The sequence below is a fragment of the Sparus aurata genome, chromosome 22, assembly GCF_900880675.1.
Source record: "Sparus aurata chromosome 22, fSpaAur1.1, whole genome shotgun sequence".
Taxonomy (NCBI): Eukaryota; Metazoa; Chordata; class Actinopteri; order Spariformes; family Sparidae; genus Sparus; species Sparus aurata.
The window spans coordinates 24,677,540-24,696,317 of NC_044208.1; the positions used below are offsets into that span (position 1 = coordinate 24,677,540).

Consider the following 18,778-nt stretch of genomic DNA (forward strand, 5'->3'; position numbering starts at 1 on the left):
CAAAAACATCTGCCAAAACACGACTGTAACGAGCCAGAAGCAGGCCACCGCGGAAAAGACTCTGGGTCATGCAAATGCACGTGGGTCCTCTGCATCTGAGAGAGAGTTTTCACCCCTCACTCTTTAATTTACTGCTATGATCTGAACTCATTAAGAAAACACCTCTTTTTTTTTCTGAATAGATAAAAGCAAGAATGAACCAAGAAACAAGATCCCGTCTCGTTGCTTAGACAAAATACCGACCAACTTGTTCTGTGCAGGTATAAATGTCAGCTCTGCCACAATACACCTGACCATCACATTTTGTTCTCATATTAATCCGGGCAGGATTTGCACACCGTAACCTTTCCAACACTTATCGAATGTTGCCTCCAATTTGCTCGGTAACACAAATTGCACAGATTTCAGCACCGTCTCCGGACAGGACCGGAGCACATTTACATTAATTAATATAATCCTCCTTTTGATCGATAGACGGGGCCATTAGTTTGTACACTTCCCCTCTGGATGCCAAAGCAAAAGAGCGTATTGATTTTTATATTTCAATTGAAAAGGTGAGGCCTCTTAAATTAGCGGGAGGTTCAGACGCGCCGTTCATCTCCTTCTGTCATCGGTTTTTTGGGGGGGGGGGGGGGGGCAACTTCAGACTCATCATCTCTTGTCTTTCCTCTTTATTAGAATTTCTGAAAAACAGAGCAGAGCGAGGGTAGGAGGAGAGGAGGGGGAAGAGGAGTGTGGGAGATCAAAAGCCCCGCATGGCTGTGGCAGGAGAGGCAGGATCTCCTTTGAAACCGAGTCATTATGGGACTCACGCAGATCCCCTGGCACGGCGGGTCTCGGCTGTGTCTCTGCGGACCTCGGGATGTGTCAGCTTCGTCCCCCTCTGGTAGTGGCATGGGACCTAGAGAGGAGGGGGACGCGCACGCTCACTCTGAGTGGTTTCGGAAGCCGAGGAGGTTATCTGGGGTGGCAGAGGACCGTAGGCTGCTTTTGTGATGTTGGTGGAAATAACACGAGCGTATGCGACCTCATCGGAAAAAAAAAAACCATCCCCGCCAAGTTAACGCAGCAGAAACAGCTCGTCTTTTTCATTAGAATTAAATATTAATCCCTTAGAACATGTTCGGAGTCTTTCTTCACCCCAAATTTCCAAATTTTAATTGAGTCGACGTTCTTCATCTTTCAAGAGCATATGTGGAGAAAAAAGTGATCTGTACTCTCTGCAAACGTAGCAGCTACTTTCAATCCGTCCTGTTTTGATTAATGGCATGACAATTTTTTAGTAGTCTATTTGCCCCCTATGCACACAGTCATACTGTACTTGCACACACATAGAACTTGATACTGCAAAAATGTTTGCTACGTTTGCTCCGTACAAGTTCCAAAACAAGTATTCCTATCACAGAGTACATATTTTTTATAAGGCAGATATTTGGGTTTTGTCTTATTTCTGTATATCTGATGCACATGGTAGACTTTCAATTTAAATATGTGACAAGAAAAATTCATAGAAAAATGCTTTATGCCACCTTTGACCGAGGCAGTTCAGGTGCTGGTTCAGAGCCAGGGCCTTCTGTGGGACTACTTCTTCTTCTTCTTCATTTCGCCAGCCAAGAACTGACTCTCGGGCCAGAAAAATTGGTTTTCAGAGCAGCATCAACACTTTGCTGGTCTAGAACAAAGAACCACTTACATCAGGTGCTTGGGGACGGCTTATCGTGACCAAGGACAAACTAAAACTGCTTTAGACTCAGGTTTTTATAAACCAGAGCTAGTGTAGCATGTTTTGACTTATCTACTAGAGAATGACCAAATATTGTCACTATGGACCGTGTGAGGACCAACCATGCTTGGATACCAATGTAGGCAGGCTGGATGATGTTGTTACTCAACATATCATCATTATAGCCAATATGCCACGCCATTATTTGATGAGGGGCTGTGAGTCCGACTGTCTGCAGGTTTATTCGGATCCCCATTAGCTGCTACCAAGGTGACAACTATGAGGTCCGTGTGCTGTACAGGAAACATCCTCACTAATTCACATATACCTCCAACCCCGATCCCCAGATCCCCCTCACACGTAACCACTGACCTTTATTTTCAACACCTATGATCTCCACCTAAGATTAGTGGGAAAAATAGTCTCCCTGTGAAATCATTCTGGATTTTTGTCTCCTTGAAAACCCTTCATACCAGCAGTTACTTAAACCAGACTCTCCATCTGCACCACAATATCACAGGGGGCCCCATCCCGCTACTCAATCACTGTAAATGGCTTCAATTAGTTCTGCATTAGCAAATCACAAAATTGCTTTTTTCACCATTTATGTCCAGATTTCAGTCTCTCTCCCCGACTCCGAGATGCTACTAGCTCGCACGATAATGCACAGAGCGATGGTGTTGTTGTGCCAAGTCCAGCATCAGCACCACAAAGGACCAACCACAGAGTAAATGGGGCCACGGTTGGCAATTTCGCCACCGCTTAATTCCTCACGTGTCTATCAATATGCACACTTCTTAAATTACATAGACGCCCCCTCAGGCCCTCTCGCTGATGGAGTCTCTGGATTGCGTCCAACCAGGCAGCAGCTTCCTCACAGTGGGCCTCACTGTCAGCGCCGTGCACATCCGCCCGCCCGCCCACCTCGGAGGGAAAAAAAAAAAACAGGCTTTTCTAATAATAAAAGCTTACATGTGTCCAGCCTCACACACAGACACACACGCGCATGTGGCAGCAGCAACACTTGCCTCCGTTCCCATTTAATTGTCAAAGAAATATATGTTCCTGTCAGTCACCGGCACACCGTGTAATATGTGCTTTTTCACTGTGCCTTGTGGGTTTGGCATTTCAAGGTGTTGCTGTGGGCTTTGCGGGAAGACTGGGACTGTTGGCATCTGGCAGGCTTGGGGGAGTGATGAAGTCAAATTCTCCTAGATGTATAATGCTAGAGGTCACTGGAAGGATTTGTGGAACTTGGCTCTCTGAGGAGGAGGATGAGACAGAGATCTCAGTTGCTGCCAGGGCCGGTCTCTCGCTCTGCTTTCCATCTGTGTATAACACCAGCATGTCAGTTTCCCTGCGCCTTTGCTTCTTTTCATGCATTTCTCAAACAAATAATCGATCGACAAAGATTTGATAAAGAATTTTGATGATAATTTCATCTTTTATGCCAATTATCAAACAAGACTACGGTTCTTCATCTATGCCATCTGCTCTGTGGGGCTAAAAGCTAAGGTCAGCATGCCAATAGTCACATTGTTGTTTACAATGTTCCTCAACGTAGTCGTCATTGTTAGCATGCTAGCATTTGCTAATTTTTCCATTTTCACAGCATTTTGATTTCTCGAAACAGGAAAGGCACAGGTGCGACCAATAATACTAACAATGGCTCCATTCTGTTAAGTGTCCCAGTGAGCGAGCACGCACATTATCGTAGACCTTGAACAAGCTAAATTGAATAGGATGCAGCCATCATCGCGTTTATTGAAACTCCATCTGTGATTTCCCTGCTTCGAAACGTCAAGTTCGACTTCAGTTCTGATGGCTGATGTCATTGGTTTTGCAGGCTTGATGTTAGAGCTGAGTATCACCGCTGATATCCAGAATCATTCTGATTCACAAGGTTACGATTCAGTTGGATCGAATACCAATGTTGCTCTGAATAACACACCTCTTTTGATTACATTTTACTGCTTATTCTATTTTATATGATATTTATCATGAAAATGCAGTATTTCTTCGATAGCTTCCATGTCATGTGACATCATGCAATAATTGATTTCATTGATTGGTAGTTAAAACATCCCTAGGTAGAAATGAATGGGATATTATGAAGATTTTTGCATCTAATAACTAAAAATCAGTGTGGCAGAAATCCTTAAAAGACGTATTTAGGTGTATATATATAATTATAGATATTTGAAAATCTCTTCACTTGATGGTGATGCAACCTTTATTCATCCTGTGGGGAAACATGGACGTCTCAACCAAATGTCATGGCAAGCAAATTAAAAACCCTTTTCATTTTATCGCGCACTTACAGTAAAAGAAGTAGAAGTAGTGAAGAATTAGTTGAGTCGGTGGAAAATGAACTTTGACAGTTGAAGGATGAAACAAAAAAAGGATGCTGGTGCTGCTCCTACAGTCTCGCTTCCTCTTCTCCCTCTATTTAGTGCCGAAATGATTAGTCGATCAATAAATTAATGAACATGTTATTGTGAATGTATCAGATCTTTGATAAATGAGTCATCTATCAGGCCCAACTGCCGAGCTCTAGCAGGTTACAGCCTCTCAGGCGGGAGGATTTGTTGGTGTTTTATCTAAATGGAAATTGAATACCACTGCAATTTAAAGACGTCTCCTGGGCTTTCTGGGAGACTAGTGATGAGCATTTTTCACTGAATTCTTGACATTTCATAGATCAAAGGATTAAACTGTTAATTTGAAAAGTAATGAATAAATCAAATCTGAAAAAATGAATATTACATTCAGCCTGGCCTGCATGAGATACAAAGCCCCTTTGTCTTTATCACTCTCTCTTTGTCTCTGTGTCAGAGCACCACATACATACATGTACAGCTTTATCTGTTCATACTTTCATGGCCACTGTTCTCCCGCTTTCGTTCATCGTCTTTGATGCCACGAATAGACATCAAAGAGTCCCCGATGATGAAGCCATCTGCCCCCGTCTCCCCTGCCCTGGCCTCCATCCATTATGTCCACAGTACTTTGTTTGAGTACCAGGCTCCAATAGCCAGCAACACCACATTGCAAACACCTTTCTTTTTTTTTTTTTTGTTTCAATTATTGGCCGGCCAGATTCAACTCGCGGCGCCACGGGTCAGCGAGTACAAATAAGCTGACCTCAGGCCCTGGGACATTTCGCTTTATACAGACCAATTGGAGTATGTGATCTGTTTTGGATGCTCCCATGACAGTTAGCCTACAGTGCTGGTGTCTGCAGCAGATGGTGCTTTTTTGCGAACACGATTTAACCTTCTCTTTTTATGTTCTGTTCGCCATACAGACGGCGGTACCAGAATGGGCACCGTCTCAGAGTTTCCCCTTGAACTTCACCCTCCTTGTTGCACCCGCAGTCATTTACGCTCAGATGTCATCGAGCGACTTTAATTGCAGCTCTCAAACATTTGTATGTGGTTGAACGACAAGACAAATAGAGGCAGATTTATTACATTTTTATCCTGTTTTTTATTTTTATTTTTTTCCCAACATCAAGGACCGGTTTATATCGTCATCCGATTTTGCAAGGGTCAGTATGTTTGAATAAAGACCTGTAGAGTCCGCGCACTCACAATTTGTGATCCGGACCCCCCGTCGCTTCTTCTGATCGCTTGATTGTCATGCTCAGCCACACTTGGCTGCACCACTGAGCGGCACAGACCCACCATCAGCGGCTAAGAAAAAAGAAAGGGGGGGAAAAAAAAAAAAAAAAAAGATGGCAAGCAATTAGAAACCAGTCTGTAGTTAGGGAGAGCGAAACGTCACAGCAGGCATTATGGGAGATTCACCGAGGACGCGTGCTCCAGCATATGATCCCTGCATAACAACAGACACTGGGCGCATTTTAATTAGGTCTTGCCGTGACATCGCAGCATGTGTGGTCTCAAACACTGCTGGGATTTTCAGTTGGATACTAATCTGGACGAGCTTCTGCTTTCCTTGTGAGCAAATGTTGATCTTTCTATTGGGATGTCTGATACTTTTTAATGGTGTTATTATGGCGTTGGCTTTTCTTTTCCTTGTGGAACTAAGTGGTGTTTTTGATGCTCTGCCAAACGCCAGTGCACAACGCTGTGAAACATGATAACCAGACCCAATCTTCGTTTCACTCTGATAAAATAAGCATGTAATTGCAAAAGACCGACAGGAATAATACATGTTTGCCATAAAACGGCGTTATGGGCAGTTTGACTTAATCCCCAGCGTTTACTTGCGGCCACCTCCTGAGTCTCAGCTGAGGACTGCTGCGAAAAAAATAGCCAACAAACACTGAGCCAGGCTGTCAGTGGGCTAGGAGGAGCAATTATCATATTGCTCAAATCCGCCAGCTCCTCTCAGATCAAGAGTATTTGCATTGTGCTAAGGAGAGTGAAGAGGGTCAAACCGTTCTCACCAGGCACACTTCAGGACTCCCCCTGCGGGTAGAGGTGCTCAGATGTAGAAAGTCAAAGGAGGGGAGGAATGAAAATAGCTCGAGGGCACGGAAAGAGTTGAAAGCTCACCAATAACGTGGTCTGCTGCCCCCGAGAAACAAACAGGCGCCACTTTTCTTTTTGAAAGTATGAGGAGTTATTTGAATACCCACTTCTTAGTGTCACTCTGACAATGCACTTATTGATACTGCGCTTTCCTGAAACTCAAAGCTCTTTACACAAAAGGCATAGGAAATGACTGGGGGTATAAGCTGGGAGAATATTGAATTCTGCTGAGGTCGCCATAAGCCAGCTTGCTTTGTATTTGCATGAGGGGATCGAGAGCGCTGCAGGAGAGCGACACAGAATTCAAAAACTTTGCTCCATCTAATTTATAATCATAACTTATTTAACTTGAGGCCCTGTTTTGCTGAACTCATGATGTCCTCGACTGTTATAATAAGGCCCCAGATTTTCTACTTTAGCATCGATCAGTTGCTGAGCTGGGTCTTTTTCCTGGAGTGCTTTCTCTCAATGTCTCTTGATGCATCTGAAACAGGCTGAGTGAAGCCTTCTCTGTGCAGTGTATTAATTTAGAGGCATTTATTTTTAATGGTAATGTATCGACTTAAAGGCTGTACAAAGGGATGCGAGAGAGGCAGAGCCCGGCTGCAGACTTTTTTCAAAGAAGAGGAGGTTGGTGATATAGAAAAGAGACAGCACACACAGTCTTTGAGTTTAAGGGTAGCTAATTTATTGCCGCCACGCTGAACAGTAACACCCCGAGCAAGACCGAGAATCTGAAACTCCTCTGATAAACTTTTGCTGCGTGAGTCTTCCTGGCCTTGTCATCCTCTCGCCCCAAGCTCCTAAAAAAGCCCCTGGAACAGGGCGCCATTATCAGGTTTTTGGGCCACCCACCCTTTCCCCCGTCGGTTGGAAAATGACCAAACTTCAAGCTGTCGTAACCCCGGGCTAGAGTCGACACGGGTGTAACCCCACAGCTACAGCAGCACAGCGGCAATATCCCAAGATAGCACCCAATCCCTCGGTGCGATGATATCCCTGTTACATCTGATGCTATCACTGTAAAATGGGATGTTATCAGTATCCAAGATGATGCCACGCCATACAGTGTGGCGATATTGGATTCTAATTCATAGCCTCCTCTGCTTAGACAGAGATATGTGAGGCTCTGCAGGCAAAGCCAGTCCATCTGCGGCTTACTTAGGATGAGGGATTGAATGGAGCTTCATGCTCCGTAGTTCTGGCTGTGTGGCCCCCAGGCCAGAGTTGTCACAGTACCTGTTCATGCTGTATGCTTTAATGAGGACAGGAGAGGCAGATGATGGAGAGTCAATTACAACCTCATGTTGGAGAGTAACACCATTTCACCTTTCATTACACCTCAATGCCATGGGCTAACTGGGTCTCATCAGTTAGTGAAAGGTACTCATGCTGAGAAAGCCACACGGAGGTCAGTCTTGTGTGGAGGAGAGTGAAGAGGGAAGTTAGCGGAAGACTTTTTAGCTCTCAAGTCCTCCTTTGCGCTGTGACAGTAGGATCTTCTTCTTTAGTCGTCTCTAAAATACTGAATCCTGTCAAGAACACAAGCCAATATGGCAAACACGTACAGCATTACGGCATTATTTTGAGATGCAGAAAGGCCATCATTTGAAACTGCCTCATACACATTTCAAATTAAAAGCCATCCACTGGCTCAAAGGGCATAATACCTTTATTTTCCAGATGGCTTTTAATTTGAAAAAATATGCATGAAGTGATCATTTGAACCGATGGTAGCATGAAATTACTGTACAGAATCTTTACATTTACTTACTGTGCCAACCAAAGTTGTGTTTGTGTTTGACCCTTTACTCTATCACATGCACATTACCACAGAAGACGAACGCTCGAATCTGAAAGTGGAGTCATTTCCTCAATTTGTTCATTTCCAGATTCGATGGACCAAGACAGCCGGCAGCGTGTCGGACCGCTTCCAGGACTCCAGCGTGTTCAACGAGACGTTGCACATCGCAAAGATCCTGAGGACCCAGGGAGGTCGCTACTACTGCAAGGCTGAGAACGGCCTCGGATCTCCTGCCATCAAGTCCATCAGGGTGGACGTCTACTGTAAGTGTGTTAGATCCTCGAAATTGGTTTAGAGCAGTTTATGGATGTTTTTTGTCGGTTGGAAAGAAAGACGAAGAGATTAACTAAAGCGTAATTGTCCTCTGTTGCTTCACGGTCGCTACCTTTGCAAGTCAGTGAATGGCATTGGATTTCCTGACATCAACTCTATCAGGGTGGGCGTCTACTCTCCTCTAAAAATCCTTTCTAAATCCTCCATCCTAAAAACGGGTATTTTTTCATTTGTCATTTAGAAAGCAAGGCTAACTAAACATTTTACACAAGATTTACCAAACATAATTGCCCCTGTTGTTTCACAGTAACAAGGTCGTAGCTGTTTTTCTTTCCTGCCTTGGCTGTTACTGCGTGGAGTTTCGTGTTTTTTCCCTTTTGTTAGTATGTGTTTCTTACAAGTTCACAAAGACATCCGAGTGAAGCGTAAAATGTTGCCCAAAGGCGAGACCATCAGATTCTGTATGTGTGTTACCATGGGAATAAGTGGCCACGGTGTCGCTCTGCCTCCTGCTTAATTCTCTGCTAGGACACATTCCAGAGAGCCATGACCCTGAAAAGGTTTCTATTTACTGCTCTGAATATGCAATAAAGTCAGTCTCTTAACAGTGTAGTAAAACACAGAATAGTGCAGCTGCCAGCTCAGTTAGCTTTTTAAATTGCTACCAGTCCATATGTATTACTCTGCATTCCATTAAAGTCAAAGGAATGAAATTATTTTGTGAAATGAAACAGGTTCTGGAGTATTACTTTCTAAATTTGACCAGAATTATTTAAATGTCTCAAATACAGACAAATATCACTGTGGGCACAGACAGCTGCAGCACAGCAATTAGTGCTGATCAGCGTGTAACAGCATTACAACCTTACAGCCCAGCTCAGAAACGTTTCATATTTCTGCTGTTTGAATTTAGTTATTTGGAGGTAGAGCATCCGAAGAGACCCCTGCGCTCCCCTGAGACTGTTAATGAAGCTAAAACACTTTCATTATCCCGACACAGTCATCGACCGTGAGTGCAACCTCTTTATTTTTAAAGTATCTGTACGACAAACAGCGAGGGCTCATTAGCATTCATCAAAGACAACAGCAATCTAGTGCCATCGCTTTTATTGATTCAGCATCGATTGTCCTATTTCACCTCGCGAGCGGTCGAACGGTGGCGAGACAGGGGAGTTGCTGCCCTTTCATCAAAGACGGACCCTCAGAAAACCTCCGACAAGTGGGAGTTCCAGCGTTTAATATGTGGGTGTATTGTACTTGTTCGGCTTCAAAAGATTCTGCTGAGATACGTTTGGAATCACGATTACGGTGGCTCTGAAAGATCTCCAACCCTCCTGCTGAATTTTTCACCGCTCTTTCAGGAGCACTCAATCCCTGCTTCCTTTTTATGCCAAGCTGCAAAGTAAAAAAGGCTATCTCTTTGAAAATTGATGACCTCTCTGCCCTTAATTTGTTGCCAAACATCCAATTTATAGTCGCAGAGGAAAGAAAGAGGTAGTGGAGCAGAACATGTTTGCAGTAAATAAGCTGCGCTTGAGCCCTCTCCAGTCCATGATACCTTTCCAGTAAAAACCTGCATTTATTTGATGCATCTTTGAGTGGTAACCCTGGCCTCTCTCTGCAGTTTTGTGAGTTACACTCAGGCAGTTATGGGCCTCTGCTCTATTCTTTTTCTCTGCCCATATTTTCTTTCCTGTCTCTGGCTTATTCCTGCCCCTCGGTGTGTGAGCCACATCCTTGTATCTGTTTATTTGGACTGACGCTGGCGGAGGTTGTGGAATTGAACCTTGTTTAGAAAGCCTTAGTGGAGCAGCAGAGCAAAGGCTGAACGCGTCTCAGCAGCTGACAGTCAGTGCCTTGTTCCCTCTGTGCACCATTTCACCTTGGCTGCTCTAAAGAGCTGGAGGAGCAGATGTGGAAATGAAGCCAGATAGCACACCGGAGCCAGACGTGAGGATAATCAGAGTGCGCAGATTTTCACTGAGCTTCGTCATCTGGCATTTTGAGGACATAAGTTTGAGTTGTCGTGCTGTTAAAAACATATTTATTGCGTATTTATTTCATAGTACATTAACAATGCAAAACTGTGTATTTGAAGTATTGCTGTTAATATAAGAATTTATTGATCTTAGATCTTAGAAATTAACAGCAAAAAAATGTTGAAGAAGAATTGAAATTAAAAAGCATATGAAATGTACACATTTAACACTTAAGATTATGAAAGTGAGTCGTGCTAAAATGCGAGGAAAAAATGTAAAAATCATAATATCTATTAGCGGCATATGTCATATACACACAATACACAATACTTTAATAATGCAATGCTTTAAAATCGGGGTGGGAAAACAGTGATATTGTGATTCCTTTTACGATTCCTGAATCAATTTCGTATAATTAGTGCTTTGTCCGTTAGAGCGATGCTAACTCATCATCGGAATTCTCTATTAAGTGCTTTACAAATGATCTCATATTCAGTATTTCATATGCTCTGTGGAAACAAGCTTATTTATTGTTAACTTAATCTGCTGTTCTGCAGCTTCAACACTCCACCACACTGGCCAACTACAGCAACCTCAAAAGGGTCAAAACTCCAAAGCTTAAGATTTGAAGACGTTGCGTGCCAGGAGAGGGCAGCACAAATCCAATATACATATCCTGTGATGCTGCTGAAATAAAAGTGACAGGTGATGTGCATTGTTTTTGGAAAAATTGCCCATGATTTATAACATCTAGAAGTATATGATTGAACTTTTCATCCATGGTCTTGTGTGGAAAAAAAGAAAAAAAGAAACACAATAAATCTTATTACTGAATCACAATACCTAAAATTAATGTTAGATATCAAATCGGCAACTCTGTATCATGATAGTAATATCGAAAGGGGAGTTCAGGAGTGTATCGACGCAGCCGTGCTATTAAATATGTATTGCCATGTACAGACATAGAATGAAATACCTGAATGTAGCATAAAATATCATTTAAAACACAATAATAGTATTGGAATAATAATAAAGTGTCATTATATAGCTGTAGAATCTAGCAGATCTTTTTGTCCTTCCATGCAAATGCATCACTAAAGGGCAAGTAGTGAAACATTTAGAAGGGAAAAAAAAACCTTGAAATGCTTAATTAATCAAATCAAGATGAATATAATATCTTTTTTGCACTGTAGCGCTTCACATTGTTCTCCCAGTGATGTCCTTGCAGCCGGCCTTGTAACACAGTACGCCTGTACTTCATTAGCTGGCATTGTGTTATGTTGCACAACCGGCAAAATCACATAATTTCCTCCTGAGCAATGTTATAGCCGTCCCCCGGGGGTGAATTTAATTGATGGGCCTCTGCAGTACATGCTATTTTTAGTGGTTTGCAGCAACAATTTTTTAATTAGTATTAAAATTGCTGTTTGGGAGCCGGACCTCCCGACAACAACACCTTGAATTATGTTCGCTGTCTCTTGCAGATGTGTCTTGCATGTGTGTGTGTGTCTGTTCACATCACTCTGTTTACATAAGAAAAGAAGAGGAAAAACACACGGCGCCATTCCTGACAAAGGGGAAGATGCTCTCCAGCTTGTTTTACATTAAGAGGCTTAAAGCTTGAATGATCTCTCTAAAGTCTCTTCCTTGGTTTTTTCATTTGATACCATGTATCTGCCTCTGCTTCCTGGAATCAAGGGTCTTGTTTTCAATTTAAAAACTAAGCATGAGAGATCATATTCATATGTGCACCTCTATTAGATCAAAGTGTGCTTCAGAAGTCTCCCCCCCCCCCATCCTTCTTCATAAAAGCAGCCGCAGCCTGCTTGACTCTGTTCAAAGAAATTAAATGAAGGAAATAAGGATGAACAAATGCAAACACAGAGACATACAGACAGACAGACAGTCAGACAGACAGGCTGTGAAAGTTTTCCAGAGTTGCCTGTGAGCAGCAGATGAAAACAGAGAGAGATAATTACAGTTAATAACTGACCTCCGCGGCCCAGTGGAGCTGATATTAGCTATATAGCCAGCTCAAAGCTAACGTATTTACAAAGCTCAGAAGTCCATCTAAGCACATTTTATACCTGCTGACGCTTCAGTTGTGTTTGTCGGCGGGTTCGGTCTGCGGGGAAGGGCCTCTGCAAAGTTAATAAAGAACCTTGCCCAACTCCTACACTGATCGATCTGAAGCTTAAGATGCTCACCTCTTTTTCCTACAGGGGAGTCCTTTCAGTGTTTTCATTTAATTTCGGCTGAATTAATTTTGCCGCAGCATCTAATGTTTCATTGAGTGGCTGATTGAGGAGGGCTTAAGAGTTCTGCAGGGGCAGCTTATTGCAGGCTCAGACTAGTTCACTGACCAACGGCCAGCACAATATATTTAGAAGAGATTTGGCAAAGGAGGCGACCAAGAGGAAAAAAAATGTCCGCCGACCACAAAAACTACTGTTGGGGAAAAGTTCAGTCGCATGAAATATTCCTTTGTACTGGAGGATCCAAGCAAATTTTACTGCATTTGCAAAACTTTTCCCACAACGAGTTATCAAATCAGTGTAATAACTAAATAGCAGAAGCTGCATTTTTTTTTATAAAGGTAAACATGAGGCAAAACACCTTTATAATGAAGTACTGTAGTGCAGCAGAGATGCACAGGTTGTTTTCTTCAAACGTTTTTTTGGTACAGATCGAACAAATATCTCTGATCGTCATGATTTTAATAGTCTTTCAGTGAAAATTAAAACCGCAATGTAAAAATAATCATTGTCACAAATTATGATTCATATCGGAATTGTAATATGACTGTCTTGACCAGATCATGCAGCCTTACTCTTGGCTTCATTCACCAGTTTTAGAATGCATACAAAACCAAAAAAATTAAAGGTGCACTATGTAGCTTTTGAAAAGAAACTCTGAAAGGTTCATATTCACAATATTGATAAGTTGATAATACAAACTCAGAAATATTTGATATTTCCGTATTTGAATAAAAAAAACCTTCCTCCGAGGAAAAAAAGGTCTCCCTCCTCCAAAAAACAGCAAGATACTTTTAATTCATTCGGGAATCAAGGATGTTCCTTCTCTTCACACAATTGGAGGAATTTCAGCTTTTCTGTGTTTCATATAATTTTGAATGAATGTATTGGTTGGACAAAATTAATTTTAATTAATTCGCTGAAGAAAGGTTGACAGGCTAATAGCTAAAGAAAGGAATTGTTAGTTGCAACTTCGCAGCTTCTAGGTGACAGACAATAATTCAAGTCGGCCATTGGTGCCCAACGTAGCCTGCAGGTTGTAGAATTAACTCGGAGAGAGCGAAACTGAATGATTTCAGCAGATGGACAAATGGAAATTGCTGCACCTTAAACCTGCTCAGTCCAGGTCAGCAGTTACTGTACTGGTTGTGATAAAGGAGCACTTTTAAACTCACTTTAAAAATGGTCTGAACAAGACTGGCAAAACTGAATAAATTGAGGACACAGAGATGGAGTGTGGGAAAGAAAGAAAAGCATGCAGCCAAGTTTCCCTGAGTTCTCAGGAAATATGTCCGTATGCTAATGTTGTGCAGATGATATTAAGGTTGTCTGTGCCAGTTTGTCAGGAGCTGTGAACTGGTAAGAATCAGGTGATGCATATATTGTGAGAAAACAAGCCACCGGACTGTGGATATATCGTCGGCTTTCTCACACATCCTCACTCTTCCCTGATATTCTCACTACATTCCTTCAAAAGAAGGATTAGAATGAGACAATAGTCTGCTTTCTCTGTGTTATCTCTGGAAGGACTTACAAAGCCCTTACTCCACACTGCTGGTGCACAAGCCAGAGAATTTTAATGAGGTGGCCGTGTGTTTGTGTGTGTTTGTGAGCACATGGGCAAGAGCCTGATCTTGAATCATTTTTTGGCAACAGTGGCGTCCATCTAGATGTGAGATGTGCGAATGTGTGCGTCCATTTCTATGTGTGCTCACGCGCGTGAGAGGGAACGAAAATAGAGGCTGCCCATTGGGTTCAAGCACATGCTTATGCATGAACACACTCTCCACCGGTGAGGTCCTGACTCACACACACACACGTCAAAGGCTTAACTTGTCTTGGCATACGCCTCCTCAGCTGTGCAACGCTGTGCAGCAGCATGTGGTGTGAGGCAGACTTGGGGAAGTGTGTCTGCTTTATGTTTGCCTTCCATCGATGGAGTTCATGAAGGAGCTCAGAGACCAAACAGCGGCTGATGGTGTTTGTTTAGTGGCCATGCTGGCTTCGGTTTATCCAGTCGGTCAGTGTAACTGGCGCTTCCTATCTCATCAGGTGTCCAATTTCAGCAGCCCCTGCCGTCAGGTGCCTGAGTAAATATGTAAAAAGCAAGAGAAGCAGAGGGTTTTTTAAGAAACAGTGACTCACAGAAACGCAAAACAGTGTGATAAAGATCAACTATTGACTCAGGCTGATGCTTGAACTATTAATTCCTGCGTCTCTTCATTATTGGTATTTGCAGAGAGCCTACGTTAAAGTGACTAGGCAATATATTTGGCTATATGCAGAGGAAAGTGTGTGGGAGGGGGATCTCAGGGGAGCCTATTGATTAGTGGTTTCAGTTGGATGAAGCAGGTGCTGGAGGCAGGTTCAATAGGTTGAGTTATGACTCAGATTGAAGGAAGAAATAATTGTTAACTTGTGGGCCATCTTCAAATCATGGTAAGCTTTTATTTTGACAGTTTCATTGACAAAATAAGATACGCTGCATCCACTGGCCCCTTGATGAGGCGTAAAATACAACTGTCACTAGCAGATTTTATCAGTTGCATATCTAAAATTAGCGAGGTTGGCTGGTTTCCATCTGAGGAGCAGCATGTCTGAGGCCAAAAGAAAAAATAGTGTTGTTCTTGTATTTCTGTATAGCGCATTAATCCTTGTATTATACTGTATGTATGTGTAAGGGGGAATATGAGATCAGACTGTTAGCTTAGCTTTCAAACACTTTACTCAGATGTCCTCCCAGCAAAGGTCTGAACCTCATAATGTCTACATTGCAATCCAATAGCCTACCCCTATGTCAATCAAATAAAATCATTAGCTCTCAGCTCGTCACTTTGGTCACAGGTCTGGATAGAACCATGCCCCGACTGTGGTCTGCCGTTTGGTCATGCATGCAAAGGGAAATACTTAGCAAACATAGTGGATGGGGAAATACTGTAAGAATTGGCCACCTGTCAAATTCATATTCCAAATCACTGGGGGGCAGCATATCACCAAAATGATGCTAACTGTAGCCGCCATTAGCTATTTAGCTCAGTTAGCCCTGAAGCTAGTGGGAGTATTGTTGTTGTTTACACCGCTAGTTCAGGAGCTTTGGATTGTGACAGGCCGGGCTAGCTGGTTAGCACGCTAACTTCAGTAGATATCTCTGGAAGTAGTTTTGATGAATGACATCTATATAATATTGCAAAAATGTTGATTATATAAGTTTATTCTTTTATGTTTTCAACCAAAATGTTTGTAAATGGCACATTTTAGCTCCTTAGTCTTTGAAGTAACACTCAGTTACCACTGTCAGTAAGCTAGTATGCTGGGTAGGCTTACGTCTTCAATTTACATGAGAGCAGATAAACACATTTTTAAATTAAATCCTTACACTTTTGTGCTTGTATATAGTTTGTTTTAGAAGGCTAAAAGAATACACCACCTTTCACTCTCAATTCAGCCCTATTCACACTGCTCTGACACGTAGAGAAATCTGATGTGTGATAGACCTGCCGTGCATCGTTCCTCTTACTGAGTGATGTTTGGATCATCGCTGTTTGAGGGACATTTGTTTCCGTGCTCTTTAAAATTGAATTCAAGCAACAGAAAACCTCACATGGCCTCTTCATCATCTATTGACGAGCTGAAAACAGAGCAAGAGAGGCTGAGGACCGCCATCTTGGTGTCTCAGAATAATGCGATCCTGTGATACGAGATGATGTATTATACAATCTTCTGAAAAGATCCCATAATGTATGTAGACAAAGATATATTTGCAGTACCTCTTAAGTGCTTTTGGATGTAAATGACCTGATGTGATGAATGGTGTGATACAGCCACGGTGAGTTATCTGAGCCTTGTTTGAATCAGGACAGAATGAATCAGCACATTATGTGTACATTATGTAAATGTTTGCTGGTTTGGTTAATGGAGGTAAAGCCAGTTCACGACTGCCCATTACTCTTTCAAGGACTTGCTCTTGGTAGGGGCCCTTAATCAGAGCGGTGGAGTCAGCCTCATCTCTTGCCTCTGTTTTTCTCCCCATCAGGGGCTTAAAACACACCACACTGTGTTTGTTTTGCGTATGCTAATGTGATTATCTTGTGCAGTATTTCATTCTTATCTGTTTTTTGTGTTTTTTTAGCATTTCCTCTCAGGGCGAGGAAAGGCCAAAGATGATGTGCTGGCAGCTAGTTAGTATTTATCATTTTTCCGCAGCACTTTTATATATATAAAACAATACCCCAATTACAAGATCCCACTATACTCCGTGACTCATGAAGAATAATGATTATATCGATCTCCGAGCTCCGCTCGTTCATAAAACCAGAAAATGTATTGAGCAAAAAAAGTATTTACTGGCTGCCTGTGAATGATAATATTGTTTGAAGAAGTCTCGGGAGGGTAGAAGTCTTGAAATGGTCTGAGGCGAGAATCGGTTGAAGGATGTTGTTTAAACAAATATCACGCCGAGCTTTGGTGTTTCGGTGCTACTATGAAAGAAGACCAAAGAGACGAGAAATGAAATGGTTGTTTACTGATGGAGGGTGATGGAGAGCATAAAGAGACTCCGTAATCATTTTATAACACATTACGTCACAGAACTTGGCGGCGTGCATAAAACACACACAAATGTCCTCATCTCTCCCTTTAGAATTATGTAATGTCAGATGAATCAGGACGGAGCGTCAGAAAGAGATCTCATTAAGTGTGAACCAGTCAAATTGCGGTTCATCTTTTAATGACCAACAAGGGCAGTGCTGTCTCTAAATATACGATTTCTTTGGTAAGTTCGTGATGTCCACGCCCGCTGGTACAGAATGAGATCACCGCTGGAGATTCACAGTCTGCCAGGATGTTTAAATGCTAATTTCGGCTGCGATGGTGTCGTTAAAGAAATGCAGCGCGCTGGTACATCAGACGTGGCGCCAGTGGTGGTCAAACAAGCATCGGCCTCCTGGAAGCCTGCCTGCTGTCGAGAAGGAGGCGGCTCAATAATGAATGACATCTTGTTATTTTCTAACACACAACAACACAACAGGTTGTTACACCTCCTTCACCCATCACATCCCTTGTAAGCCATTAAAATGCACATTAGTGTTAATTTTGCATGGTTATGCTGCTAATACTGTTATTACAGGTAGCGAAAGTGCTTTCTAATCATCATTCAGGAAAGATCTCCCAACTGCTCTTTGTGCAGACCCTAAAAAGGAGACGGTCATTAGGCTGAAACCAGAAAAGGACTCCATCATGTCACTGGAGCTTTGCCTGCGACCCTAATGGTGGCTTTCTAGACGTCGTTGTTTAGATCAGTGCTCTGTGGCCTGTTTGTTTTCTAGGGAGATGAATTAGAGAGGAGATGGGCTGAGGCAGACGCCACTGTCTAAGGCGAGAGGATGAAGAGGAGATTCATTACTCCTCAACCCCCACCACACACACACAAACACAAACACACAAACACGCTCACACACACACACAGCCGAATTGGGCCTCATTATTTCCTCATCTCCATCACTGGGAGGAAGTGAGGGGTTGCAGGCTCTGCTGTGGGGCTGCTGACGTCTGCCCCGCCATTTATCACACACATCCTCCATGTGCACGCACACACACCGATTGTGCACACACCTACAGACTCCCAGTGTTCCTCCGAAGACAGCATAATTGGAAAAGCACTGCCACTGAGGAAGATGGAGGTGCAGCAGCCCTAAGTGGGCCGCTCCGGCTCTTAAAGCAGCCGTTTAAACAGCACACTTAAAGTGCAGGATGACTTCATCTGGCTGGAGGGAAACATCACCCACTCTTTGAGCTTAAATATCTTCGATTTGCATAGTTTTGACTTCAAGGGAATGAGAGCAATCAAAAGTCTATATTTAAAGCTCTGGAGGTTTGTTTACAACACAAATAAAAGGCTTTTTAGATTCATGCATATTGTCTGAATCATTTCTGATCTTAACACATTAGCAGTCGGTCGCTGGAGGGGACGGGCCCACTTTACTATACATTAGATTCTCGTCTTGCAGCACTAACGAGACCATTGTCCTCTATATCCATTTAGGCTTCTACCAGCGGTGTAGCACGCTGTATTGTTCACCGTCGCTCCATTGGTTCCTTTCTGCACTGCTACCTTTAATTGCCAGTAATTAAACTTAACTAGGCCTGATGACTGTGGCCTCAGAGAGAGAGTTAGTTAGCGTTACTGAGATGCTCAATGCACATCCTATAATGATGAGAGAAAAAGTTTTTAGTGTGTGTTTGTGTGT

The 18,778-nt window shown here is 42.8% G+C and overlaps 1 protein-coding gene across 10 annotated transcripts in view; it reads left to right on the plus strand.

Moving 5' to 3' along the window:
• LOC115574070 (MAM domain-containing glycosylphosphatidylinositol anchor protein 2) overlaps positions 1-18,778 on the plus strand; it is a 267,969-nt gene that overhangs the window by 140,686 nt on the left and 108,505 nt on the right. For all 10 annotated transcript variants that reach the window (XM_030405288.1, XM_030405284.1, XM_030405287.1 and 7 more), the window contains one exon: positions 8,115-8,289. In XM_030405288.1, the coding sequence (XP_030261148.1) occupies positions 8,115-8,289 (175 nt within the window). The remainder of the gene's footprint in view (positions 1-8,114; positions 8,290-18,778) is intronic.